The 25,790-nt window shown below is 48.7% G+C and overlaps 1 protein-coding gene across 2 annotated transcripts in view; it reads right to left on the bottom strand.

Moving 5' to 3' along the window:
* LOC135899233 (potassium voltage-gated channel subfamily KQT member 1-like) overlaps positions 1-8,878 on the bottom strand; it is a 307,969-nt gene extending 299,091 nt beyond the window's left edge. For both annotated transcript variants that reach the window (XM_065428502.1, XM_065428503.1), the window contains exon 1: positions 8,506-8,878. In XM_065428502.1, coding sequence (XP_065284574.1) covers positions 8,506-8,849 — 344 coding nt within the window. In that variant the 5' untranslated portion in view covers positions 8,850-8,878. The remainder of the gene's footprint in view (positions 1-8,505) is intronic.
* Positions 8,879-25,790: the final 16,912 nt, after the last annotated feature.

The following is a 25,790-nucleotide window of genomic DNA, read 5'->3' as shown; positions in this document are numbered from 1 at the left end:
ACGAGGTTTGTTGTATTTTAAAAGAAAAACTTAAAATCTAGCGGCTGTTGGTTTCTAATTTTTGAGTTAGGTCGTGAATTCTTGATTAAAAATTCTCAAAAATCGAAAAATTTTGAAAAACAAATCTATCATGTTTGCAGCTCTGTAACTCAAAAATGAGAAATGATAACACAATTCTGTGAATCGTATCTAATGGTTCATCTAAAGCGGACGAAATTGATATTTTACACGTGAATACACAAAAATTTAGTGACATAGAAATACGGCTTTTGCAGAACCCTTCTAAACAACGTAACAAATTCCACGTAAGATGTAACATGACGTATCGAATTTGTCCGCTTTGAGCGATCTAATGGATGCTCTTTACAGTACCGCGATGCCTGTTTTTGATGCAGAGCTATGAATTTGTAAACTTCATGCTTCTTTTCTTTTTTCAAACTGTCGAATATTTGAAAATGTTTTTAACAAAACGCAAGCTGAAATCGAAATTCCGCTTCATAAAAATAACTAGGATTTAACTTTCTCTTTCAAATGCAACAAATTTCAATGAAGTCGGTCCAGAGGTTATCTCAGAAAAACGTTTTTGCGTTTTACATGCATTTGAAAGGCCGCGTCGGAGTTGGCCCCAGCCAAAGCTTCCTAGTGGCTGGCGGAGTCCTCCCCCGACTACGTACGTGCCATGATCGAGCTCATCACGACGCTCGGCTTGGCAGACAAATAGAACAAAGCGGGAGAACCCGGACCGGGGTTCTTGAATAAAGTTTATTCTCTCTCTCTTAATACGTGTTGCTTCGCGTTTCCCCGTGATTAGATGGAACGCATCCTCCAGAGATATTGCCGCTTCCTCTTTTGATTTGCGGTTTTCTTTCTGGAGATTTTCGCGCTTACGTTTATCCACGAAGGGATCGTGTCAGTGTTTCTTAAGATCCTTCAGCATCCGTTCCCTCTCAGCTTTAATCCTCGCTGTCCTTTCGTACACGTATTGACGCGTCTTCTCGTGCGCCGTCGGATGGTCTCAATCCTGCCAGTCGTGCGCTGCTTCAGGCATGAAGGCCAGAAATATAAGTTCAAAGACTGGTACGACAGGGAGCGGGGCAGGCCATTCAACGGTACTGCGGAGCCCGTTTTGGACGCGCGGAATGAGATAAATTCCAATTCCAGGCCGCAATCATTACGCAAGAAAGAAACGCATCAGCCGGACCGTAGGTCTCGGACATGTTCTGGCTAACGCGGATATTAAATTACGTCGCGGCGCACGAAGCCGACACACATCCATTCAACGATTACCGATGCGAGAGGTGAGAAAGGGTAGGCAAAAGAATAGAAAATACGTTCCCTCTTGCTGCGATTACAGATGTGCGAAAGGAGGGGAATCGCTAAACCGGGAATCGTCTCAAAAACGCGCGAAACTCAATCAGTCGTCGACGAGCGAAAAAGCGGGGGCCAATAGAGGTATCCGGTTATCGCGGCGCAATTACAGGAGGCACGGGTACGCACACCTGAGACAATCGAATCACGCGAGGTCAGCGCCGCGGGGGAGGACACGCGTTTGGGTTTACACGGGTTCGGTAAACGAAGTCCAGGGTGCGTGTGACGCGCGTAATTCCATTTCTGCGTCGCGAAAAGGCACCCAAGTGTTTACAAGGAGGAATTACAGCGAGCACGCCCGAGGATAGCTAGACGAATTTGCGACATGTTGCAGCGGGTGTTTACTCGCAGAAAGGCCGCGGGGTCAATGGCGCGCGCAATTTAATTCTGTCCGCGGATCCAGGCAGGCAACAACGAAAGCTCACAGGAGGAAAACAGGCAGAGGAAAAAGAAATAAGCGACACAAAATGGAAGAATAAAGCGGCTGCGGCCAATCTGAAAGGTCACAGTGGAGCAATGTTGTTGCTGTAATTTTATGTAAATATCGATGCTTCGCGTTTCTATTAAATCTTACAAGGTATAAACACAACATGTACATATGTTCCGCATGTCTTCTTTGGCGATCACTAGTATTCGACAACATGCACACAAAGCGCACAGAAGTAAAACGCCGAAGAAATCGGGCAGGGAAAAGAGCGGTGTAGGTAAGGTCACAGAAAACGTGCAAAGTCAAGTTACGATCTTTGCCTTTTTGTGTTACGCTTATATTATGTGAAAATGAGTGATCGGCGACACTTAAAAGCGCCAACAACCTAAATAAGTTGCGCATTTAAGAAATATAGAGGGAGGCAGAGAGGGAGTAAGGGAGGGAGGGGTGGAAGGCGAGGTAGAGGGTAAAACAGGCGAAAGAAGCATGCCTGTCTGGAGAGTCATAAAACGGTGCCTGAGAGTTGCAGTTTTTAAACAATAAATAGAAGCTCGTGCTCTGGGAGCGCGCGATACAGGCGTGACTTAAAGGGACACTAAAGTGAAAAATGATTTCTTCTGCATCAGTAAATTATCGTTCTACAACACCAAAAACACCACTCTTACAACGATAAGACGTTTGGTAAGCCAGAAAAAGCGCAAGAACGAAATACGGGTGGCGACGCCTTCTTGAGTTCCCGCACCTGGGGGCTGTGACGTCATGGATTTTGATGGCATCTTCTAGGGCTTACTAATTATATATAGCGGTACAGATTGACTACATTGTGTTCTAAAGAAACCAAATATTACACTTGGCAAGTTTCGGGAAACTTTATTCAGCCAACACGGCCCAAATGCGAAAACATACTTTGGAATCCCTGACGTCACGCTGACGTACCGGCACTGGGGTTTCGGCGCGAAATTCAAATACTGATACGTGGACCTTCATTTTCTCATCTTATAATCAAACTATCTTTTTGAAATGACTGCCTGCAGGGTTCTCAAACAATGCTCCATTAGTCTAAACTGATTTATTGTTTCCCTTTAGTGTCCCTTTAACAGCAAGCGCGCGAGTCGGAAGAAATGAAAGAAACGCCACCCAAAGTCACTTCGCAGCGGACACGAGGTTCACAAATGCCAGTATACCTTCGTTTGCAGGCTTCAAAAGGGAAGTTTTTTTTTTTTTAATAATGGAGTTCCACAATTGTCACTGCTTTTTTTGTTTTGTTTTGTTTTTTGTCTGCTGGAAATGCTAGATGGCTAACTGGTCTGCTCCGTTTTGACACTACCGCAATGCAGCTCAGTGTGCCCCAGGGTCGGCAAGACAACGACGATGAAAAAGAAATAGCAGGAAAGCAATACCGCTCCAAACAACAGCGCTCTCCCGAATCGCATGTGTTCGCAGAAATCTGCTAAGCGGATGGCAATATAGCCACCATTTCACTGAGAGTATAGCCGCTATGAGCTATGAAATTGGCTCAAAGCAGCCATTCGTTCTATACAGAATTTCGAAGAATTCCCACACACGATACGAAAATAGCTCGGTGCTCTGCCGACTTGTAGCAGCGCTTAGGCATCGGCAAGCCGAGCGCTCGACGCACAATACCACGTCCGCCTTCTGCTGCGATCAGCCTTTATTTGCAAATAGGCTGAACGTTTCCGACGCCAGTAAGGAGACTGCACGGGATGCGCAGAAAGAAGCGCAGTAGGAAGAAAAGGGCTTTGGCGCGGTGGGCCGGAGATGAGTATATAAAAAAGCTTCGCGCCGGCTTCCCTTATCGCTGCAGTATGCAGCCACGCAAAAGGACGCTTGCTATCAGACTGGACGATGCAGAGCCACAACTGGGTTGTTTTTTGTTGCGCAATATATATATATATATATATATATATATATATATATATATATATATATATATATATATATATATATATATATATATATATATATATATATATATATATACTAAGAGAGAGAGAGAGAGAAAGTTATAGGGAGGTCTACCAGACGCAAGCGTAGTTGCAATCTAACGCAGAATAAAAGGCGTTCAGGGATGAAAAGAAAGTAAGAGAAAAAGCAAGAAAGAAGAATAAAGATAGAAAGGAGAGCGGACACTGAGGCCCGCGTACGTAAGGAGACGTGCATAGGGGCCCTAGCCAGTATGTTCGAGGGGTTATTGGAGGAAGCTGGTGAGGTTGTTTCTAGTAAACCGCAAAGTTAGAGATAGGACGAGTAAGAGAGCGTTTGGAGAGGACAAGCCTCACCAGCACAAGGACACACAAACCCAAGTTCGTTGTTACCTGACGTCTTACGCGCGTGGCGTGCTAAGCTGCACAGCTCACGAGAAAGAAGATCACGTCGTTGCGCGGAGTCGAGAATCTTAAGAAGCAAAGCAAGAGAGCTCTAAAACTGTTGCTTTCTCTGCGAAGCCATCTCGGCGAGAATTGTTATTATTGTATGTAGCGCTTGGCTTGGTTTGCTTTTTTGTAATCCTTTTTTTTTGTACTGTTGCGTTGGAGCACACTGTATTATGCGTTGCCTTCAAATAGCTGCCTATACCGAGCGCGATCTCTGCAGCACAACTGAAATTGAAACGCTCGGGCGCACCGGAACGCGCAAGAACGAAATCCTTCAATGCAGCTCCGACATCCCCCCGAACTTGACCGACGTGAGGTATCGCTTCTGCGTCGGCTTATGTTGGGAGTGGCTTTCACGGAGGCTCGCACTGCAATAATTGGAATCACCCACAGGGCTGCGTGCGATGTACTCGGCAACGAAGAGAGCATCGAGACCACACGGTCCGCTGGGTGCTCTGTCCTCGAGGCTCTGTCCTCGATATTTGTCACGAATACAAACCCTCTCCGACACACTGCGGCGACTGGACGATCAGCAACTGTCGGTGCGGGTGCTGCTTATGCACCGTCACCACTGCTCGTCGGCGCACAGGGCTGTGAAGGCACTTTGGTGTTCCTTGAGGGGCACTGGCCTGTGCGCGCGCGAGAATTCACCGCGTCTTTCCTTCTCCGCCATCTCTCTCATATCTTTCCATTCCCATATTTCCATCTCCCACCGCAGGTTAGCCAACCGCGCGCTTTTGATGTTAACGTCCCTGCCTTCTCCCTTTCATTCTTTACTCTTCTCCTTCTGCACACCGTGCAAACGTACTCATATTTCCAACTCTTCAAGATGTAACAGTAAATGTAATATAAAGCTGAACAAAATGTTTGGTCTCGCGCATAGTCCAGGGCCGTCGCGTCAGACTATAAGCAAGCATGTTGAGCGCCGTATTTTGCTCGATCGCAAAAAACGAAGCACTATTTTCGTGCAGGTTCTCAATGTCGCCGTCACGGTGTTTCACTACACTAAGCAGAGCGTGCTGTGGGTTAAGCGAGTGGTCGCGGCGGGCGATCGATGCATTTACGAGGCTGCACGCCTAGAGCGTGGCCACTTTCCCGAGTCCATGAAGTAGCAATCGCCTTTGATTCATTCTTCCTGGCTTTTTAGTTAGCTTTGATTGCTTTGGCTTTCTCCTTCCTCAAAAGGGCTGGGTTCCTTTGTACTCCTCCTTTCACCGCCTTCATTGTTTCGCCGGCACGCACCAGAGAGCACTTCAGCGCTCGCTTTTGCTTCTTGGGCCACCACAAATCTTGCGAAGATAAAAAAAAAGTAAGGGAAATGCAATATTCAGCGCATAAAACGCTATAAATAGTATCGCCGCTTAAATCATTCACCCGTTGCCCAGACGGCTTTACCCGCTGCTTGCGCTCCCATTCATAAGCATTACCTCTGCCCCATTTTATAGCTATAACAAATGTGGGTCATGAGAGCTGTCTCTACGGCAGGACGTTGAAAGACAGAGGGGGAGAAAGACGATCCGAAGTCCCTGCTGTCTAGCCTGATTTCTAAGCGCCCAATGCGCCGACCACCACGGAGTCGGTTCAATAGTGGTCTCGCAGAGAGGGCAGTAGACGCAGTTCGACAAATCTAAGATGCAAATGCGGAAAGCTGGTTGCTGAGATTATGGTGCCGATAAGGGACTGCACGTTGCATGTCCAATCATAGTCTATCGATCGTTAGGAGCGCGTAGTGTTTACATCCCAAATAGTTACCGTATTGACTAGCCCAGCTTTCTCACGTCTTCCCCGCATAAACGTTCCTTTTAAAGATAAATGTATAACGGCAGCCTGGGAGGCAACAGACGCACGCGCAAAGGAGTTTGTACGCTATGATTTTTTGTCAGGAGAAGAAGCGCCGGGCAGTGGCGATCTCTAAAATGCTACTATTATCGAAAGCAACCGGTCAGTCGCGAGCACTTAGTACTAACGTATGCCGGACAAATAGATGGCGTCCAAATCGACGCCCCGCACACTGACGGCTCCGACCGAGTAACAGGAACCGATCTCGAACGCCATGATTTTGCTGGCTGCATGCTACGATGGTGATTGCAGAGGCCAGGAACACGCCATAAACTCCACGATTCGGGCGTTGCCTATTCAAGATGCTTGAGCCTCCTCGTCCCAAACCTCGCTGTGGTACAAACTGCGCTGTTGTTCAGCGTACGGGGGTGTGCGCGTTCACCACTATAGGTGTTACTCTACACCGTTTCGAAAACGTCTCCACGAGGGACTGCACGACATGTGATGCATGCGGCGTTGCACGTAAAAAAAAAATGTGCACTGTCATTAGTGACACACGCCTGCTGTCAGGCACCCGCAACTTTTTTTTACGCCACAACGGCTCCCACTCCGGAAAGCCAGCAGCCAACCGCGTCAGTCATGTACGCTCGAACCACGCACTAACCGCGCAGTGCGGAACGTCAAGATAGTCAGGAATAAATATGACGACACATTAATCAATACTTGCGAGGCAAGAGAAATGAGGGGAACACATTTGCTCGCGCAGAGCGTGAGAGAAAAAAATAGTAAAACGAACAAAAAATGACGACGCTATAACGTCTTTCTTCCTCCCTGTTAGGTCATTGCGTGACCCCCTCCAAAGCCACGCCCGGATTAGTGGCATAAGCAGCCGTTGTCCGCGGGACAAATAACCGCCGCGTTCAATTCGTGGGACCATGCGCCCATGTGGTGGCAAGGGCGCCTCGTAAAGGACATAAGTTCTTGAAAAAAACAAAAATGAATGCGGTATTCATTATCATCTTTTTTCTTTCTTTATTTCGCTCTATATAAGGCCTTCAACAGACTAGGGCCATTAGTCAAAATCACCAAATACTTACGGCTAAGTTTATACACGAAAAGTTTTGGGGCAGTTGCGCGACACAGTGCCATAAGAGCAAACGCTGGCAAATGTCTCGTATTACACCATCACACGAATAAGGCGAATGAAGTGGTATTTACTCAAACTGCAGGTTTTAAGAAAACAATTCAACACTGCAAAACAAATGTAATGTTTCATAATGTAAAGAAATTTTGCACTACAGAAAATCTTGGAAGGTGCAGCGCAAGACGACAAAGACACAAGGCAGGAAACACACAGGATAGCGCTGACAGCGATGCCCGCTGTTTCCTGTCTTTTGCCTGCGTAGTCTTGCGCTGTGCCCCTTCAACATGTTCGACCAGCACCAACTCGTACAAATGTCGATTCTTCTATTTTACTATAGGGCGCAGCGCTGGAGGAGTTGCTTGGCTTGTTTTCTTGTATTTATTTTCATTGTTTACACCTTCAGCGAAAGGTTCACGCAAGTTATCTCACTGTAACAGCACCACTACTGCACACGCGCATGCACCCAGAAACACGGAGTACCGCTCAATAAAGAGCCTCGGTCTTCGCGAACTTACGCCTAGCTCTATTGCGAGCAGTACATGAAGAAACAGGCGGATGACATTTACCTCTCGAACAAGAGCACTCAAAGAGACCAAGAAACGTGGCCCTCTGTCCTCTACGCTCCATCCCGAAAGCACGGCTCTATCCCGAATGCCAGAAGCCGAATCACTGTTTGCAGCACCGCTTTTCGTTTCCGGCCCGGACCGTGGCCAACCTTTTGACATTTCCGCTTCGGCCGCGGACAGCGCGGGGCGGCCGGCCCTGACGTTCGGAACGGCACAAGCCGTTTACCGCGCTAACTGCCGCCGAAACTTTCGCTGAGAACGCGTACTCGACACCGGGCCGTTCGCATATGCGAAGGTCCCGTCGAGAATCGCTGCCTAACGAATTCCACGCGCGGCCGATCGCCAGCGTAGCAGCGCGCAGACCGCAAAGTCCCGCACCTATAAGCGCCGAGTAATGCGCGCATAATTTATCCGTGCGCTACCCGAAACCACGCGCGGGTATTACGCCGCGATGTTCGGGCCGGTCGGCAGCGCGTGGCATTTTCACGCCGGTTCACGTCGTATAGCCACGACGCGTGCCGGTCCGCAGGGATTGGGCGTTGGACAGGGACGGCGATGAGCGGCGCGTCGGGAAGGCAGGTTGCCCCCGCGGCGTGCGTGGCCAGCGCAGCGGTGACGGCAAGAACGAAATAACCGGAAAAAGATATGATCGGAGGAACATCTCGGGGCAAACCGCGTGCCGCCCCTAATAGGCTGGCGGGCCTCATTCTCGCCATGCGTGCGGCGCAGCGGACGCGGCTTTTTTCGAGCCCTGGTCCGGTGCCAAAGAACTGGAAAGAAGGGCCGCGTTCGAGCGCACGCTCGCGCACACGCGGGCCGAACACTCACACGGCGATGTGGTAGAGGGCGGCCCTCCATCCTCGCGGCCTCTCGAGGAAGTTGTGCACCATAATCTGGTGGCGGCGACGGCGTGCATCGGTGCGTCCGTGCGGCCGGGACTGCAGGCGGCCCGGCACCAGCGACGGCGGCTTGGACGACGACGACGACTGCTGCTGCTGAGCGTGCTGCTGCTCAGCGGCGGCTGCGCCGATCGGGTTCTGCTGCTGCGGCCGCTGTTGCCGTTGCTGCTGCTGCTGCTGCTGTTGCTGTTCGGCGGCCGCCGCCGCGCCGCCCCCTCCGCGACCGAGTTCGGGGTCCGGCCGGCGGCGAGCCGCCCACCGGCTGCCGGCCATAGGAGGGACTCGCGCCCGCCGGGCGGACCCGCGCGTTCCCCGCGCACACGACTTGCCGCTGCCGACACCGCAAGCGCGCCCCGGCGTTGGCGCACGGAGCGCTGCCTCGCGCGCGAACCCCGACCGCTGCGCCACCTGGACCGGGCCGCGGGGCGCGAGCGAGCGGGCCGTTTTGAATAGGGCGTGGGGCACGGATCGCGCCTTTTCGCGGTGACGACGGGCTTCGACGCCTCCCGCCACGCGTTCGATTCGTCGTGATGGACAGTTCGGGGGATCGCGTGGATACGTTTGTGAGTCTAGATGATCAAGGACGTCAGCCATAGCTGAGAGCCACCGCACAAGGATTGCGGCCCGCATTAACGAGAATGTCTTAGTGAGTGAGTGAGTGAGTGAGTGAGCGAGCGAGCGAGCGAGTGAGTGAGTGAGTGAGTGAGTGAGCGAGCGAGCGAGCGAGCGAGTGAGTGAGTGAGTGAGTGAGCGAGCGAGCGAGCGAGTGAGTGAGTGAGTGAGTGAGTGAGCGAGCGAGCGAGTGAGTGAGTGAGTGAGCGAGCGAGCGAGCAAGCGAGCGAACGAGTAGACTTTATTGAATAATTATTCAGTGCGCTGGCATCATGTGAGGCTTATCGATGGTCGGGGCCCCTACTTGAGCGCTCCGCTGGCTTCCACAAACCAGTTGGCTCTTTTGACCAAGATGGTTTTTGAAAGAAGTTTACTGCTACGGTGAGCCCGTTCAGTGATTAACAATAGCTGTAACGGTGGACAGATGCCTGCTCTTACTAACACAACCAAGTTTTCGAAATACAACCGTAGTAAGCGTCAATCCTTAAAGAAGAATGCAGCTGATCCAAAATTTGGAATCTATATACAGCGACGCTTTGTGTGAGTGCATAAAGACTCGAAACACGAGTACACGCACGCACGCACATAAGCGCTTACTACTAGCGAGTACGACGGACGCCTTCAACGCATCATGGTTTAATACGCAACATGCGCATACGTACGTAGCGCAATTCGAATACATTCTATTTGCAAGAAGCGCTTAGTTCTTCGTTACCGAGCTTCCTAGTTCTTTTTTTGTTTCTATCCCCCGCTCGAACAGTACCACCGCTGCCGTGGTGATGATGATTATGAGTTATTGGCATTCCCTGTGTAAAGGGCTGGTGACAAATCGTCACCTAAACTGATTCAGTTACTCAAGTGTGGTACACATGCTCTTCATTCTAGCATTTTTTTAATATTTTTGTCTATTCCTTAAAAGTTCCAATACCAATACTGTAAACGTGTGTTGTTTATGTCTTCTGCTGACTTGTTGATGTTTCTGTCCACTTTAAATCCAAGCGCTTCTGGAAGGTGAACGTGTCCTACGAATCTCACTGGGTGAATCCTTTCGCATTCCATTAGGATTTGCTGAGTGGTCTCTGGATTTGCGCTGCAGCTTACACATGCCTCATTTAGTTGCAAATATTTGATCCTGTATGTTTTTGTCCTTGGGCAACCAGCTGGAGCCTCAAAAAGCAAGGCACTTCCCTTCGTGTTATCGCCACCAATTTCTCTTCTAATCTCTTCATAATCTTGTTAATCTCCATGGTCTTTTTTGCTTACATTCTTCGCCCTGCGTTACGCAGCTCATCGCTAACCACTCTAACCGACTGGGAGGCAGCCCTTAAGAGCGGCGACCTCTCAGAGCAACTACGGGCTGTCCAGAGGGCCTGCGACAGGGCGGAGGACCACGATCTTCCGACCCCGACGTGGGTGCGGCCCGCGACGGCTACGGGGACTCCCTGAAAAGGGGGGTACCCTAACGCCGGTTCCTCAGGACCATTAATAAAGTTCTTTGTCTGTCTGTGTGTCTCTTTCTTTCACTTTTTTTCTAATGATTCCTGGTTGTCTATTTACACTTTCAATTACCCTCTACTTGGTTGCCAGCTTTCTTGACTTCTTCCTCCATATTGTGGCCACCCATTTAAGGCGAAAGCGTCATATGTCTCATAAGTCAGTCGAGCTTGAGCAAAAACTCGTCGACGACACGAAAGGTACAAAACAGCTAGACCCGTCGACCATTTGTGGGAGCTGACCCATCACCTTTCGTGAAGGCGAAATAAGGCATAGTAAATTACGACAGAGTTATGGCATTCGAACCCACGAGCTTTAGTGGGACCCGAACCCACGACCATTGGTCGGAGCCGAACGTTAGGCCTTTGGTGGGGGTCGAACCCTGCATGATTCGAGGCAGTCAAACCCACTACCTTTGGCGGTAATTATGGCGAAGTTATTTAAGATATATCCAAATATTATGGTGTTAATTAAGGCACTCGAAGCGACGACCTTTGGTGAGAGTCGGACTTACGACCATAGGTCGTAGTCGAACCCACGATTATTGGTGGTAATGAATGCGGAGCTAATTGAGACACAGTTAATTAGAGTATAGTTAATTAGGGCACTGCAATCCACCACCTTGGATGGGAGTCGAACCGTAGACCATTGGAATTAAGTGGAATGACTAAGCCAATTACACTAAGCGAATTCAGGGGTATGTGTAAGCTAATTAAGAGGGATGACTAAACGAAGTAGATTAAACGAATTGATATTTGCGAACGTTAGCGCTAGCGCTAACGGATGCGCGGAGCCGAGCGCCATCTGGTGGTGCTGCAAGGAACTCGGCGGCGCACGCGGCGCACGTTCTGCGCTGTGACCGGTTGGCATATTCGATAAGCGAACAGCCAGGCCTCAGCTCCGACAGTCACGAAAGCCGCGGAGCTTCCCAAAGAAGAATTTCTTCTTTAAAATTAGGCGAGAAACTCCCCATTGGAGAATTGCTATACAGTGCGTAGCATTATTCGTAACCATTACTTGTGAAGCCTATATTGTACCCATGAAATCAAGACTGCCGTATCTTAGGGAATAAGCAACTGCAAAGCTTAGCACATGCACTATGACGATCTCCCCGATAAACTCATTTTGACTACCTCTCTTGTGTTTAGTAAATGAACTAAATGTTGCCGTAGTGATTTCTTAGTCGCATATTTGTTCCCCCTAAACGCTCACCTCCTTTTCAACACGCCCTCTTCAGGAGATTCTCCCTGTTGTTGCAGACGCAATTCTCTGGTTGCTTCCGTTGTCCGCGAGCTGCTTGTACGCGCAAGCTCTCACCTGCGTTCTAACTGCGCCTCGGCAAGGACAAACTGAAACGCGTCAAGCGCCTCAACGCACTCGTTTGCCGGCGAAAACTTCATGAGGGTGTTCTGTGCCTCTCGGCAACGTATGCACCCGTGACGCAATGGTTTCAAAATCGGGCTTCTGTGCGGGAAATGCTGCGCTCGAATTGTGCCGTCGGACAATGTTAGTAACGTTAATTTTATCATTTATAACGCAGTACTTTCTCAACAATTATCCCTCCACAAAAATCACGATGCTGGATGACCTATCCCGCCTGCAGTTTCCCGTAGACCCTAGCGCCAGAGACCCCTCTAGCAATTATGGTGTGAAACTCGATGGTTTGGCCTTCGGGCGGATGTGTGTCAGCATCTGGCGGCCTTCGGACCAAAACATTGCATCGCGGGCTCGTGGTCCAACAAGTAGGTGGCGGCAAGAGTACAGAAGTTTGTGTATTCACATATTAAAGACTAGATGGTGCTGGGTGTGTTTCTGGAACACGAAACCGGAAGGACCGAACGGGATTCAGCAGCAAATTACCCCGGCTACCATGGCGAAAAAGGCTACGCATTAAAAAAATTGGAGGACGCCTAAGCTTCGCCTTCAAGAGTGGAATGCGATAGCGTTATCACACCCCATTCGCACCGTCCACTCATTCGCTCGGCATGCTCTTGAGTCACACAAAGACGAAACGCGCGCCTGAGCAAGCAGAACGAACCAAAGAACTCGGTGTCTCGGAGGGAAAGACGACCTACGCGAGCCAAACGTCGTGATCGGCACAGACAGCCGGACCGCGACGTGCCATGAAGGCGGACGTGATCATGGGGCTGACGCATCCATGGGATCGTCCTCTATCTCGCTTGGGAGCACCACGCAGATGCATGACCCCTCGCCAGCAGCCCGGCACACATCGCAGGGGACGCTTTCCCACCAGACGCGCTAACGGCGCAGCGATCACGCCAGAGGTGTCCCGCATCGGGCGCTGTACCTAGGAATCGCACTGTGAGCGGAAAGAGGAGCCGCGTCGCGCGGGCGAGTGGCGCGCCACCTGTCGGGGCAGCGCCTTACATTGCGAGGAGGGGGTCTTCTGTGTTTGCCGCAAGATGGCTCTGCGTGCGTGCCAAGCGCAAAAGAAATGTAGCGGAAACGTACTTCACTATGCGTTTAACTGCGGCTTCTGTAATTTACATGCTCATAATTACCGATATACACCGCAGTATAACTTTCTGCGGCACGTCTCTACGGCAACACCGCATTCGCTAGAGGCGCTTTTGTCCCGCTTTGAAGCATCGAACTCATGGCTGAGTGGTAGCGTCTCCGTCTCACACTCCGGAGACCCTGGCTCGATTGCCACCCAGCCCATCTTGCAAGTTTTTATTTATGAATTGACTTCCGCCATTTTTCGCTCACGGCCAACGCCGCCGACGCCTACAAAACCGACTTTTCTGCGACGCTGTCGCGTTAAAAGTGTCGAGATCGACTCACGGCTTGAAGTGCGACGCACGCTTGGTGCACTCCTATACGTTCATATGCCGAGCACCATCGCTTGAGGCAGAAGGCATGACACCCTGTGGAATCTTCGTTTATACGGGAAGCAGAGGACCTCCTTATTGCGCGGTAGGTTCATCGCATGAAGAAAGGCATCAAGAACGAATACCGCGGTCGTCCACTGCATGCGCTTCGTGAAGGCTCAGGATCTCCCATCACCCATGACTCTGTACTGAATCTTCATGTGTCCCCATTCGTTCGCGCGTTCGCTCCCATTCCCTTACCTGTACAGTCCCTTATTCTGTCCAGTTTCACCACGCGCCAGTGCAGTACGGCAGATTGGATGCATTTTTCGTAAGCTTCCGTTTGTCACGGAATGTTAATGTCCAATTTTCATGCTTCCGATGTCAGGTCGGTAACGACCATCAAAATTGTTCCGGCGTCAACCCGCAATACAACTTTTAATTGACAAGGACCTCGGATGTCATCAAACTTCGGTGAGAAGCCTCCGGGCGCATTCGATACATTTATCAAACGCTGCTCCTGATGGAAAATGACAGGGACGATGATCACGCGAGTCGCCATCGTCAGGTGTACAGTGATTTCCTCACTATTCTTCCCGCCGCCCCTTCCAGCTGTTTTTTTTTCTTCTTTTTTTGCCAATGAACATCATTCTCCCTCAATACAATTACATGCTCGAGAACCTCACGACTGATTGAATTTTGCATAATTTAGAACATTGACTCATACTGTATCTTTCTTTTTTTTGCCGCAATTTAGAAACGGACACCGGTGCAGTCGATTACGAGTGGTGCCGAGGACTAGGACATCAATTACTCAGTACGTATATGCAGGGCTGCGTCCGTGCTTACTTTTTCTCTTACGTTTAACCCTCCGGGATAATTTGAAGGAGCTTTACACTGTCCATTTCTCAAACAAAAACTGTCCTTTGAGGATAACAGCCTGCTTCCAGTTTAGCGTGACATACGAGATATATTTCCACAATACCAGTTATCGCAACGCATGCATGTGAAGCGCGCGAAATAATTGAAAGTTGGCCAACCACGGCTCCTGCAACTTCAGCTTGACGTGCGCCTTCCCACATACGTGTCCATGATTCACAAATTAGATTGGGAAGCTGCATGCGGCGGGAACCTTTATATAGTATACACGATAGCTTTGCAGCGCGTGGGGGGCAATGCCATGCACTTAGTCCCGTAAAAACTCGATGTTTAGACTACTTGGATGATTTTGTCGACTACAGCACACTTGCTCGGGTCGACCACTTTGCCTTTCGTTGCGTGTAACCTCTCTCTCTCTCTCTTAACACATTGTCTCGACATCGGAGGCCATGTCAGGTGTCCGCTTGGTGCGTCGAGCGTCGCCACCTGTAGCAGTGCTTTGTACTGTAAAGCTACAGTGAAATGCGAACTTGAAGAAGCAATGTGTCGTGCTTCACGGTTAATAATTTTATGCTGCGATGATTGATCATGGAGACACTCGGCATAAAGCCCGATTCAGTCACCGAAATTGACCATCAGTGATTCAATTAAAAAAAAATACTACTGAATGGCCTGACTTGTTTTTCTCGTCAGATGGGCTCTTCTTGTGCGTCAACCCTAAACGCTTCACGGAAGAACACCGGTTTCACCCAGACAGGCGAATGTCAAAAGAAAAAATGCCTCTTCTTGTATCTTTCATTTCGTCCTCGCATTTTGTACCCCCGATAGACCTGAATATGGCTGAGTGGCATTATTCCCTTTCAAGTTGTTTCAAAATATTTTTTGGTAGCTTAAGAATGCGATAAACATTCTGACTTGTTTAAATTTTTGAGATGCCACGGTTAAATGCTAAAAGAAACATCGTGCACATTAAGGAAGTAACCGGCTGAAAATGTTTGTTCGAATAAAAATCCGCCTTGATTGTGACTACAATTGTATGGACTTTCGAGGCCCGTTACCATCGGCGTCACCACCGCTGCCGCCGGCGCCGCCGTGCTGTCACGGTATCGACACTGCGCGTACGGCCCACGCGTGGAGATGTAGACGGTGTCCAAGGATGCGAAATACACACAGTGCGTATGGTTACAAACAAACGACGTAACCAAGTACACCGCACCATCACGCTCCGCGGTATGGGCTCTGCCGCGAAGCCTTGGCAGCGTTGTGCGTTCCTCTGCTGGCACCAACGTTGTGCGCACGAAAACTGTATACATCCTCCCTCAGCAGCTGTGTGAACATGCATCGTCGTGGTTCACAAGGTGCTCCGAGCGGACGGCGCACGTCATGCTGCGAACGCTGACGGTTATTGCTTCGGTCGATCGAGCTCCACTGGATTCGGCAGCAACGCCGGTGACGGCGCTCCTCGTCACGCCGTCGTTGTAATGTCGGCAGTTGCCTGGCGTGCCAGCAGGCCGTCCCTCGTGTTCTTTGAACATCGTCTGAGAAGCTTCGGCGCAGCACTAAACCTTCGTATCGTTTTCAATGCTTTGCTCTACGGACGAAGCTGGCATTTTCATGTGCCTAAAAAGAAAGGCAATGTAAGATTGCGCGGTGGGCTGACACGTTGTTTCTACGTCCGAAATTTTCGCGTCACCTCGATGTATTCGAGACTTCCTACAGAGGTGATTTTCGTCCTCCGCGACGAAGGGGCGGTCTAGGATAAAATTAGAGCCATTTTTTTTTCTGGAAAGCGGAAGGCAACAACACGATCAAATCCCTTCCGCATAACTCCGCGGGAATCTGATTTCATATCTGAGATGAGTATATTGCGTCGATCGGTTCCGCGTTAATTTGACAAAGTGTCCAAGGCAACCTGCAGTATAGTGTGAAACAAATGTCGGGCGATATTAGCATGTATTGAGAGCAGAAGACGCAGGCCAAATTAATCAGCATCTGTGCACCTTTGTCGAGATACTCATGGTGTCTCACAGCACTGCAGCGAAAAACAAGTACGGCGCCTTGTGGCGTTGCGTGCAACGAGCCGGAGCACAGAATTCGCAGGTATAGCGGCGTGCATAGCCACAAGCAAAACGGTGCCCTGACAGTTGCGTGTAGTGCAGGAAAAAAAAAGATGAGCTGCGCGTTTCAATATCTCTCTTTTGGCTTCCGGGCTCCTAATCACTTTCCGGAACTGATTCGTGTATAGCGCAAACAATCTGGTTTGTGTAAGCGTGGCAGGTAAAGTTGCGGGCGATGCGGTCCCAGACAAGGATTAATTGAGGCTCGCTATTCTGGTTACTTCGTTTCTTCACGAGCACGCCTCATTTGCTTGGTAATAAAAAAAAAAACAGGCACAAGTTATAACGCGCAGGATACTGAACCGGCAACACGCCCAGCGTGAATGTGAAAGCAGCCTCCCCCCCCCCCCGCCCCCCTCCAAAAAAATATTATGAACCAATATTGATAACAGTAAAGCGACAAACGCATTCCAGCTAACGAAAACAAAGCACACGATAATATAAACAAAAAGTTTCACTCAGTAAATGAAAATACCATTCGAAAGCGGCTCGCAACTGCGTCGTTTTCGTAGTTTCGCTCCTCTTCCCGTTACTTTCCTCAACGACGTCCATGCCTTAAGTAAACGTGCATTAGTAACATTGCTATTATTATCCCGTTGAGGTAGCGAGAAAAGGACTCGCCAGCTAGAAAGTCGGGCTGGCGGCCTCAGAGATTCCCGGCCTCCGAGAAGAGCGTATCGCAAAATTTGAAGGCAAGGACAGGCGCGGAGTAATTATTGGCGACGCCACGCTAACCCACGCATGATGCGTCAACGCCCACCAATAAGAAAATGGTTCGCTTGCGCGCCCGAACGCATAACCCACGCCAAACTATAACGGCACAAGCGTATGTTGTTTTCGCAGTGTTAACCGGCATAACTTTGTTATTCAAACAAACCAGGCGCGCCTTTCTAAGATCAAAGGTTCGTTCAGTCTGCCCAGTGTTCAAGCAGACCGAGAGAAGGAAGAAAAAAAAATATAAATAAAAATAGATAACTAAAGCGTTCTAGGTCATAAACCGTCCTTTAATGCGGGAGAGCAGTTTGGCGAAGAGGGAGAAGCTGCCCCCCCCCCCCCCCTGGCAGCGGCGCCTAATTCCGGGCGCTTATGGGCTTTGTACTTCCGTCCTGCTTCCTCGTTATTTCAGGCCAGCGGCTCAGGGCGCCTGCGGAGAGAGCTTCTCGTCAAACAAAGCAGCGAGAAATTGTGGCACCGGCGCGCCTGTGTACTGCGGCCGTAAAATTAATAATGACGGAAAAGGAGCCGCCGCACTTTCCTCGCCGCCGGTGGCTTCAACTTTTCTGAATGCAAAAGTATCCGTCCGGTTTTGTCGTCCTTGTCGTTTTGGCCTATGCGTTTGAATTCGGGACATTTCCCTGCTTCCGTGCCACACTCCCCACGTGAAACACCGAAGCGAAGCTAATGGCAATTCTCCGAACTCGGCTACAAGCCATAGCGCAGTCTAATGATTTTATTGACCACAATGTACCGATTTCTCACCACGAGTCGCTTCGTAATGCCCTGCGGGTGTTTTATGCCTTCGTATGTATAAATTTCGTTGCAGCCATTCTGCCTAGGTGTGTGATTCTGCATCACTTTGTCCATGCCCATCTGTGCTTTTTTCCTCCTCGTTTGTGATCCGCAGGGTACCCATTATTGTTTAAGCAAGTAATCTTACCTGCAATGATCTCCTTACGTTGTCATATGTATAAGTTCCCGTTTGTCTATGGATTTTTTCTCCGACTGATGAGTTTCTTTTTGTTTTACTTAATATGCGACCACCGTTGCTCGCCGCGCTCTCCTGGGCTTGTACGACATTATAAAATAAATAATTAATTGACAAGTTAATCAAATGATTAATAAAGTCCGCGTATATTTGCAATACAGGTGTAGGGAGGCTTGAAAGAAGTAGAATGCTATACGTTAATTTAAAGGAGCATGATAGAGAAGGAGAAAATAGAAAACAAAGACAGGACTGTCAAGAAGAAGTGCGTCCGGTTTGCTACCTTCCACAAAGGGAAAGGCGATAGGAGAAATTTTTTTTAAAGAAAGGACACAGAAATGAAAGTGCCACTTAATTCGAAGGTGCACTTCAGTTCGTCATAGAAGTCTCTCGACTTCAGGACATTGATTGATTGATTGATTGATTGATTGATTGATTGATTGATTGATTGATTGATTGATTGATTGATTGATTGATTGATTGATTGATTGAAATGTCGGCACCAAGCCCAGCATGTCGCCAGCTTCTCCACAACCATAAATTGTTAAGCGAATAAAGGGTGATGATCGGTGAAGCGACACATTTCAGCTATTGAACAGTTGACAACGAAACACAAGGCGTACATTTGAAGTTTTAAAAAGTAATAAATTGCAGCGGTTTGGGTGTCACTATCCAATATTTACAAGGAAAGATATACGGCTTCCTTCGAAGCGCAGCTTCGCAGCTGAAGAATTGTCAACTGAGTTAACTTGCCGGAACAACTGTTCCGCGGAATGTCGGTGGTGACGGGTTTCATACTCAGATCACGATGAATTTCTCTTAAATCTCGAGCATTTTCTTTTAAGTAACCAGTATTTATGCTATACGGTGCTACAGCCCCATACTGCGTGCAGCATTCTCTCGGATGGACGACATTTTTTTTTCTTCTCCATTTCATGAAACTTTCTCAATCTTGAGGGTTTACGCAACTAACTTGTTTCTCTAAGTAAGCGCATAAGACAGCCTAGTAAATACTACGACGTTTTCAGCGGTATGTGCCTTGTTCTGCACCATTGCTTGCTTCGCTGTTGGATGCCGTCAATTTAGTTTGGAGCCCTTGCAGATAACAATCACGCATGGAACTCAATGCAGGTAGACAGCGTGGCGGAAGATTGAATACAAAATCAACGAAGCTTGCCGCAAACCTTGTATGATTAGGAACACGCCTTTCATGCTTGCAGGCGGTTGGAATCAACTACGCGTCAACTTATGGTATACCTCCCCCAAGGAAACGTTATTCTTGCGTTCGACTTAACAGTATCTTCGTTCCCACATAGCTAAAAAAAGTGTTTTTATCTTTTTTGTATATAAAATAACGTATGTAAGACGAGCAAGAGCGAAAAAAAGCGAAAGCGGCCTACTCGATTTCCTGTAAACGAATATAGTGTTTGTGTCACCAGCCGAAATATTTACCGTTTATATAAATCGAATTCTAAGGTTTCACGTGCCAGAACCACGATTCGATTACGACTCACGCCGTAGTGGGCGCTCCGGATTAATTTGACACCGATAGGTGACCAATCAATCAATCAATCAATCAATCAATCAATCAATCAATCAATCAATCAGTCAATCAATCAATGAATCAATCAAATCTTTATTTCCAATGACAGTTGGGGGTCCCTTAGGCGAAAAGCGGCAGTAACACCACTTGAAGGAGGAAAGAGAAAAGAAGAAGGCAGGGAGGTTAACCAGAATAACGTCCGGTTGGCTACCCTACACCGGGGGAATGGGAAAGGGGAAAGCAAACACCACTTGAAAATACCTAAAGGCCCAACGTACATGACAGCGGTGTTACGATTCATATGTTCAAAAACAAGTTTACAATAATCAAGTAAAAAATGCAGTTTAAAAAAAAATTATAAAGAGGTTGTGCAAATACAACAACGCAACAACAGAAAAAATAAGGCCAATATAGAAGTACTCTCCAGAACGGTTGTACATTATAGTTGAAATATTCAACGTTCACGTGAACACATATCATAAAATGATGAAAAAAAAACGTGTTACAAAGAGCGATGAAACATACTTGATCATATTCGGGCTGTATGAAAGACATTAGACGAGAGTTAGAAAAAATTCACGCATTTCTTTTTTTGTAAACCTAGAAAAGATGGCGTCTTTCTCTTCATATTTATTAAGTAGGGACGGCAGTGAGAATCTAAGAGACCGCAAAAAATGGGTCGTGCGAGAACGAGGAACAAGCCACTTGTCGTCGCTGCGGGTGCGTGAATCAGTGTAATGCAGGCTTATATTGGATAAACCTTTCATAAACACGTTTAATTGTTTCTTTGGAAAGAAATAAGCATACCATAAACGAAAATCGAATATGCATTTCACACTGAATATCTTATATAACGGGCAAACAATGTAACTGCAGAACTATTGCTCGGGACGTTTGCAATATACCGAAGTGCTCTTTTCTGCAATAGGTGAATTGTATTTATGTTACTAAGAGTTGTGGTGCCCCAGACTAACAGGCAGTAATTTATATGGGAAGAAAACGGAGCACGATAAATGTGAAGTTTAGCTTTTTCTGGAAGAAAGTGCCTACATCGTGAGAGAACACCAGCAGCACACGATAACGATTTAGTCAGAGATTCAATATGACAAGTCCATGTCATATGAGCAGAAAAAGTCACGCCCAAAACGTTATGTTTCTCCACTATTTCGACGGGCCTTCCCTCGGGTATGTGTAGCGTTCACCTAAATCTAAACGTACAGGACCGTCTTTCGCACTTCGCCGCGGCCGGGATCAAATCCACGACCCCGAGCTCTGCAGCGCAACTCCATAGACACAAAGCTACCACGGCAAGCCTCTTTTAGGCGTCTCTATCGCTATTCACTTACACGTCAATTGTAACACCATATGTTCAAACTACAAAGCGTAAGGCACAGCCGCCATTGCGCAGATGGCACCGCACCAAGCCTACAACCACAACGAGAGGGAACGCTGCCTTTTTGTGTGTGTGTGTGTGTGTGTTCCATTTGTCCCTAAATCATGGAGTCTGTATAGCCAGTTGGCATCTGCGTAGGGTAAATGTATGCTTCCATATTGGCTACGTCTAACCGAGCCTCTATACGTGCAGTTTCCAATCACAGGTCGAGAACAACGGGGGATTAAAATACCAGTGTCCGTTCTGACCGAATGGTTCTAATCCATTCAACCCCAATAGTCAAGAAACGCTACATCCATGACTGCAGGTCTGGGAAGAGAGCGGTTTTCATGGCTGCCTTGGCATCACTGCTTTCCACCAGTTGCATTTCAACAGCCGTCGACAACGTTCCGCTTTGTTTTTTTTTATTGTTTCATTGGATCCAGAAACGTGTTTTTGAACATTTTTCACTAGTTTGCGGGTACCACGAATTTCAATTTCAATTTTGAGTAAACACTTAAATACAAAGGCATGTTGCCGGTTGTCTGCCTTCCCTCTACGAGGTCGAGCGCAAACTGGAATAATATCAGAGCACACTCAGCTTTAAGTTCTGGAGTACCGTCATTACTCCCACTCTTTCGGTTCTGATTGGCGTGGGGCACTCAAATGCGGTGCTCAGACGTAACGTCGACGGGAATCGTTAAATAAAACGGTCGACATTCTTTCTTTTTGTTTGTCTGTTTGTTTGTTTCGTGTCGGTGGTACGTTGAAACACTATCTGCTGGTGTTTTTATTCTCCTTCCTCGAAATCTCAAAAGTGAGCATGCCTTATACAATGAACGTGTAAGTGCACTAATGCCTTTATGAGGTTTATATTTTTCGACCCCCTCTTTTTATGTTTCAGTGTAAATAAAGGTTATAATTGCCGCCGAGACCGCAACAAAGACCTCACTTTACGACGAACTACGCTGCAAAAGCGTTGCGAGCGTAATTATACCGAGCTCCGTGGCCGGCGCTCGTGTTTAGGCGCCGCGCTCATTGGCCTTTTTATTATTCTTTTTTTTTCAGTTCCACTCCCACAGAAACATGTCTGAAGCTGAAAGCTGGGCGGCTTTGTCCACGTTCACCATCGTTTAACGCATCACTACAATCGAATTAACTCTGATTTGACCACACTCGGCCATAAAGGGTTAGCGCGAGCACTTCCGAAAATGCGGCTCGAGCAACGCATAAACTGAGAGCCTGTAGTAAACATTTTTACACAAAGGCGAAAGGCCATTCCCCATCCCCTTTCCCACGCTACAGGGTAGATAACCGGACCCTGCATTTCCTTGCTCTTTCTCTATCAGTTAAGCAAAAGTGTTTGCTCTCTTGGACGGCGTGCGGGCACTCGCCACTCGTGACAGCGATAAGCGCGATAACGAGATCATTCCCGCGGTGCTTTGCGAACACGATAGACCTAGATGCATGTCTCGTCACTGGCTTCGTACTAAAAATAACGATAATATACCGATAAAGTGTAACGATACTATCAAAACAATTTTGCTCTTCACGGTCCATCAGCACACAGTGGCTGAGCAGCGGCATTCTGTCTGCGTTATAAGCAAGAACGGCAGGGACGCGAGTGGTATAAATGATAAGACAGCAACGTAACCGTCAAATAATTACCAGCCTACTCACCTACTAGCCCTATACTTTCTTCTGTATTCCTTCCTTCTAATGTTAGAACCTGCATTAATGTCACAGAAGAAAAAGAAGAGAAAGGATTGAGCGCCAGAAGCACGAGGATAAGAAGCTCCAGACCGAGCGCCGTTGTTTAATGCGGCGCCGGCGTACTCGGGGCTCCCTAGCGCGAGCGTAATATTTACGTCAGTTTAAAACAGAACAATGGCGACGTGCCCGAGGGAGCGTCGGGAGAGCGAGAGAGGGCGGGCCTTCCTCGTTGCAACGGTGCACAGCACGTGAGCCGCGGCTTCGCCTCGAAAGCGGCGGTCCCGGGCCGCTTGTTGCTTCGGTTTCCGCAAACCGCGAGCTGGCCTCTTCTCTCGGCGCCGCACCGAGGGCCCACTCCTTCCTCGCCAAGAGGCATATTTCGGGGCCGCCGGGCCGAGCTGCTCCATCGGGCGCAAGTGTGTCGGCCACGCGCGCGAGCGGCACAGCGTGGTGCCGGGGCGCGCGACCGATGAGTCCCGCGGAAGCGCGCGTCGGCGGGAGAGAGGTTTGGCACCGGCTGGCCCCCGGGGCAAGTGCGTTCTCGGTCGAAGGGGCGGCGCGCTTTCGGCGGCCCACGCCGCGGTTTGGCAGCGCCCGGTGCGCGCCCGGAGAGCGCCAGCCGCCGCCTTGAAGAGCGGCCTCGGGTATCGAATGTGACGGCCGTGGCGCGTGAAAAGGACGCCCTCGCCGCGGCCGCGTGGGAACAAAGGGGGCAGCGTGACCGTTGCTTCTGTCGAAACGTCACGGGAGGCGGATGGCGCGCATTGTTGGGCGTGTGGTCTCTCCGTGACGAATGCCGCAGTTTGAACTCTCGGTGAACCGAAAAGAAAAAAAAAAAGATCTACGTGAATGGCCGTTGTGGAATCTTCTTGGATTTGTGCGCGGAGTCGTCATCTCCGCAGCAGTCTGTCGCGGCACGTTCCAAGCATATAGTTTCGAGCGGGTGCATATTTTTTTAACGCGCAACGCGGAACTATCGAAGTTGCTGGCCTGCGTACCTTAGCGTATACGTCCTACGTGTCAAATTAGAGTCAGTTAGATTATAGAGGTGAAAGGGTGCATGCGCGACGTAGTATGCTACACACCCTGGTCAGTCGACGCTCGTGGTTCCCGGAAATGCGACAATCCTAAGCTGAGTAACAGCTCGCCACTGATAATCGCACAAGGCCCGCACACGTGAACTATCAAGAGTGCGTCGTACAACTATTCGCCCTATAGTCAGATGGAAGCATTCTCAAAAGTCCTATTGCCGTATTCTTAGATTATTTATGCCCACTGTAGCACGAAGACGTCTCCCAGTGATCGCCTTTTAGTGCTGTCCCGAGTTAGCAAACCCGAGCGTATGCCTACAAATTTTCTGATTTCGTAGCACCACATGACCCTACACCACCATCAAGTACGTGTCCCCCATTGCAATTCCATTTTGTTAATCTAATAAACCCCCATTTAACTGTTCTACGCATTACCTCACCTGGCCAACTTCACTATTCTCAATCTCAACTGGAGGACCTGCTACACAGCCTTTCCCCCCTTAATCCACATAGCAGTCTTCCTGTCTCGTAACGTTATTCGCGTCATATTGATGCTATTCACTCTCCCGATTCTGTTTTAAGCCGGCCCTGCTCCACCGAACATATTCGCCTCCCTCCACTTACCGTTACCCATACATAAGTGTTTCACCCGTCCTAACTGTACCAGGCGATGACTGAATCGCGTCTCCTAATCCTGATCTTCTGCGCTCACATAACGTCGCGTTTCCTGACAACGTCGTTGCCATTACGGGCAACATGACATGTCTTCTGCTTGCTAACTTCGGCCATATTGCGCAAGCACTACCACGCTGCATATCGCTTGCACAAATCACGCCAGCCCGAGACTAGCACATCTAGGCTTCGACTTGAGAAGTCCGCTCGTGCGCAGATCTTGGTTCACCTCCCACGCCTTCAGACTTAGATGCCTTAATGAAATTGGTTTATCCCGTTATTCCGCCCCTGCATGCTGATGAACGACACTGCTTCTTTGCGATACTTCTCGTTCAATCACTTGTCACGTGGTAGTTATTTTGGCTTTTCGGGTTTCTTTGGTTACCTCGTAGTTACCGCCTCTTAGGTTCGGGTAGATTACATTTTTTTTTCTGTTCAACGAAATCGCTAAACTGTTGCAGACGGCTTCAGAATTGTGCACTAACCCATCTAGATTGGTCTCGGGGTTTATTTTTCAAGACCAGGGTACCCTATGGTGACTGCTTGATGCCCTCTTCTTCCCCCTTCCCTCCCCCCTCTTCCGCCAACAAGAAAGAAAACTTACTTTTTGTTCAGTTTCAGGAAGCCGAGAACTAATTCTGAACGTTTTCGTTCTCTCGCTGCACTTCATAGAACGGTATTTTGGTTTTAGTAGTGCCAATTTTCTTTTTAGTTTTCTATCTTCAAATGTTTCGTTAGACTATGATGCAGAGAATAACACGGGATTTTCCAGCCTATACAATTGTATCCGCGCAGATACAGCCTGATAGCTATGAAAACAAACATGACGATGTAGTGCGGCGCCTCTTCAGAATCCAACAAGCAATCGCTTTCACTGCTTCGCGCCGCTATGCGAGAAACTGCAATCATTTTCACGAGGCCTTTTTTGTCCCCCTAGTTTGGTTAGCCCGCAACAGCTGGTCAGCGCTTTTCTGGTTCTTAAGCTTTGCAAACGGTGGCAACAGACACAACATAAGGTGGAGTAGGAGAGGGGTAGTTGGACGAGGAGGAGGGAGGGGGAATGAGGTAAGTGGTGAGCACGCCAAAAATACACGGCCATAGGAGTGTTGCAATAGTATCCTGTGTCCTACTAGCCTGCAAATAAAGTTTTAAATTTCTTTCATAGTTCCACTAAGTGGAACACAAGTAAGGGAAACCTACGTGAACGAGAGTAAGATGTTTTATTTACTTAGTGAAACCTACATGAAG

The sequence above is a fragment of the Dermacentor albipictus genome, chromosome 5, assembly GCF_038994185.2.
Source record: "Dermacentor albipictus isolate Rhodes 1998 colony chromosome 5, USDA_Dalb.pri_finalv2, whole genome shotgun sequence".
In the NCBI taxonomy this organism is placed as follows: Eukaryota; Metazoa; Arthropoda; class Arachnida; order Ixodida; family Ixodidae; genus Dermacentor; species Dermacentor albipictus.
Note: the sequence above shows the minus strand (reverse complement) of the source record. Positions and strands in the feature narration are given on the sequence as shown.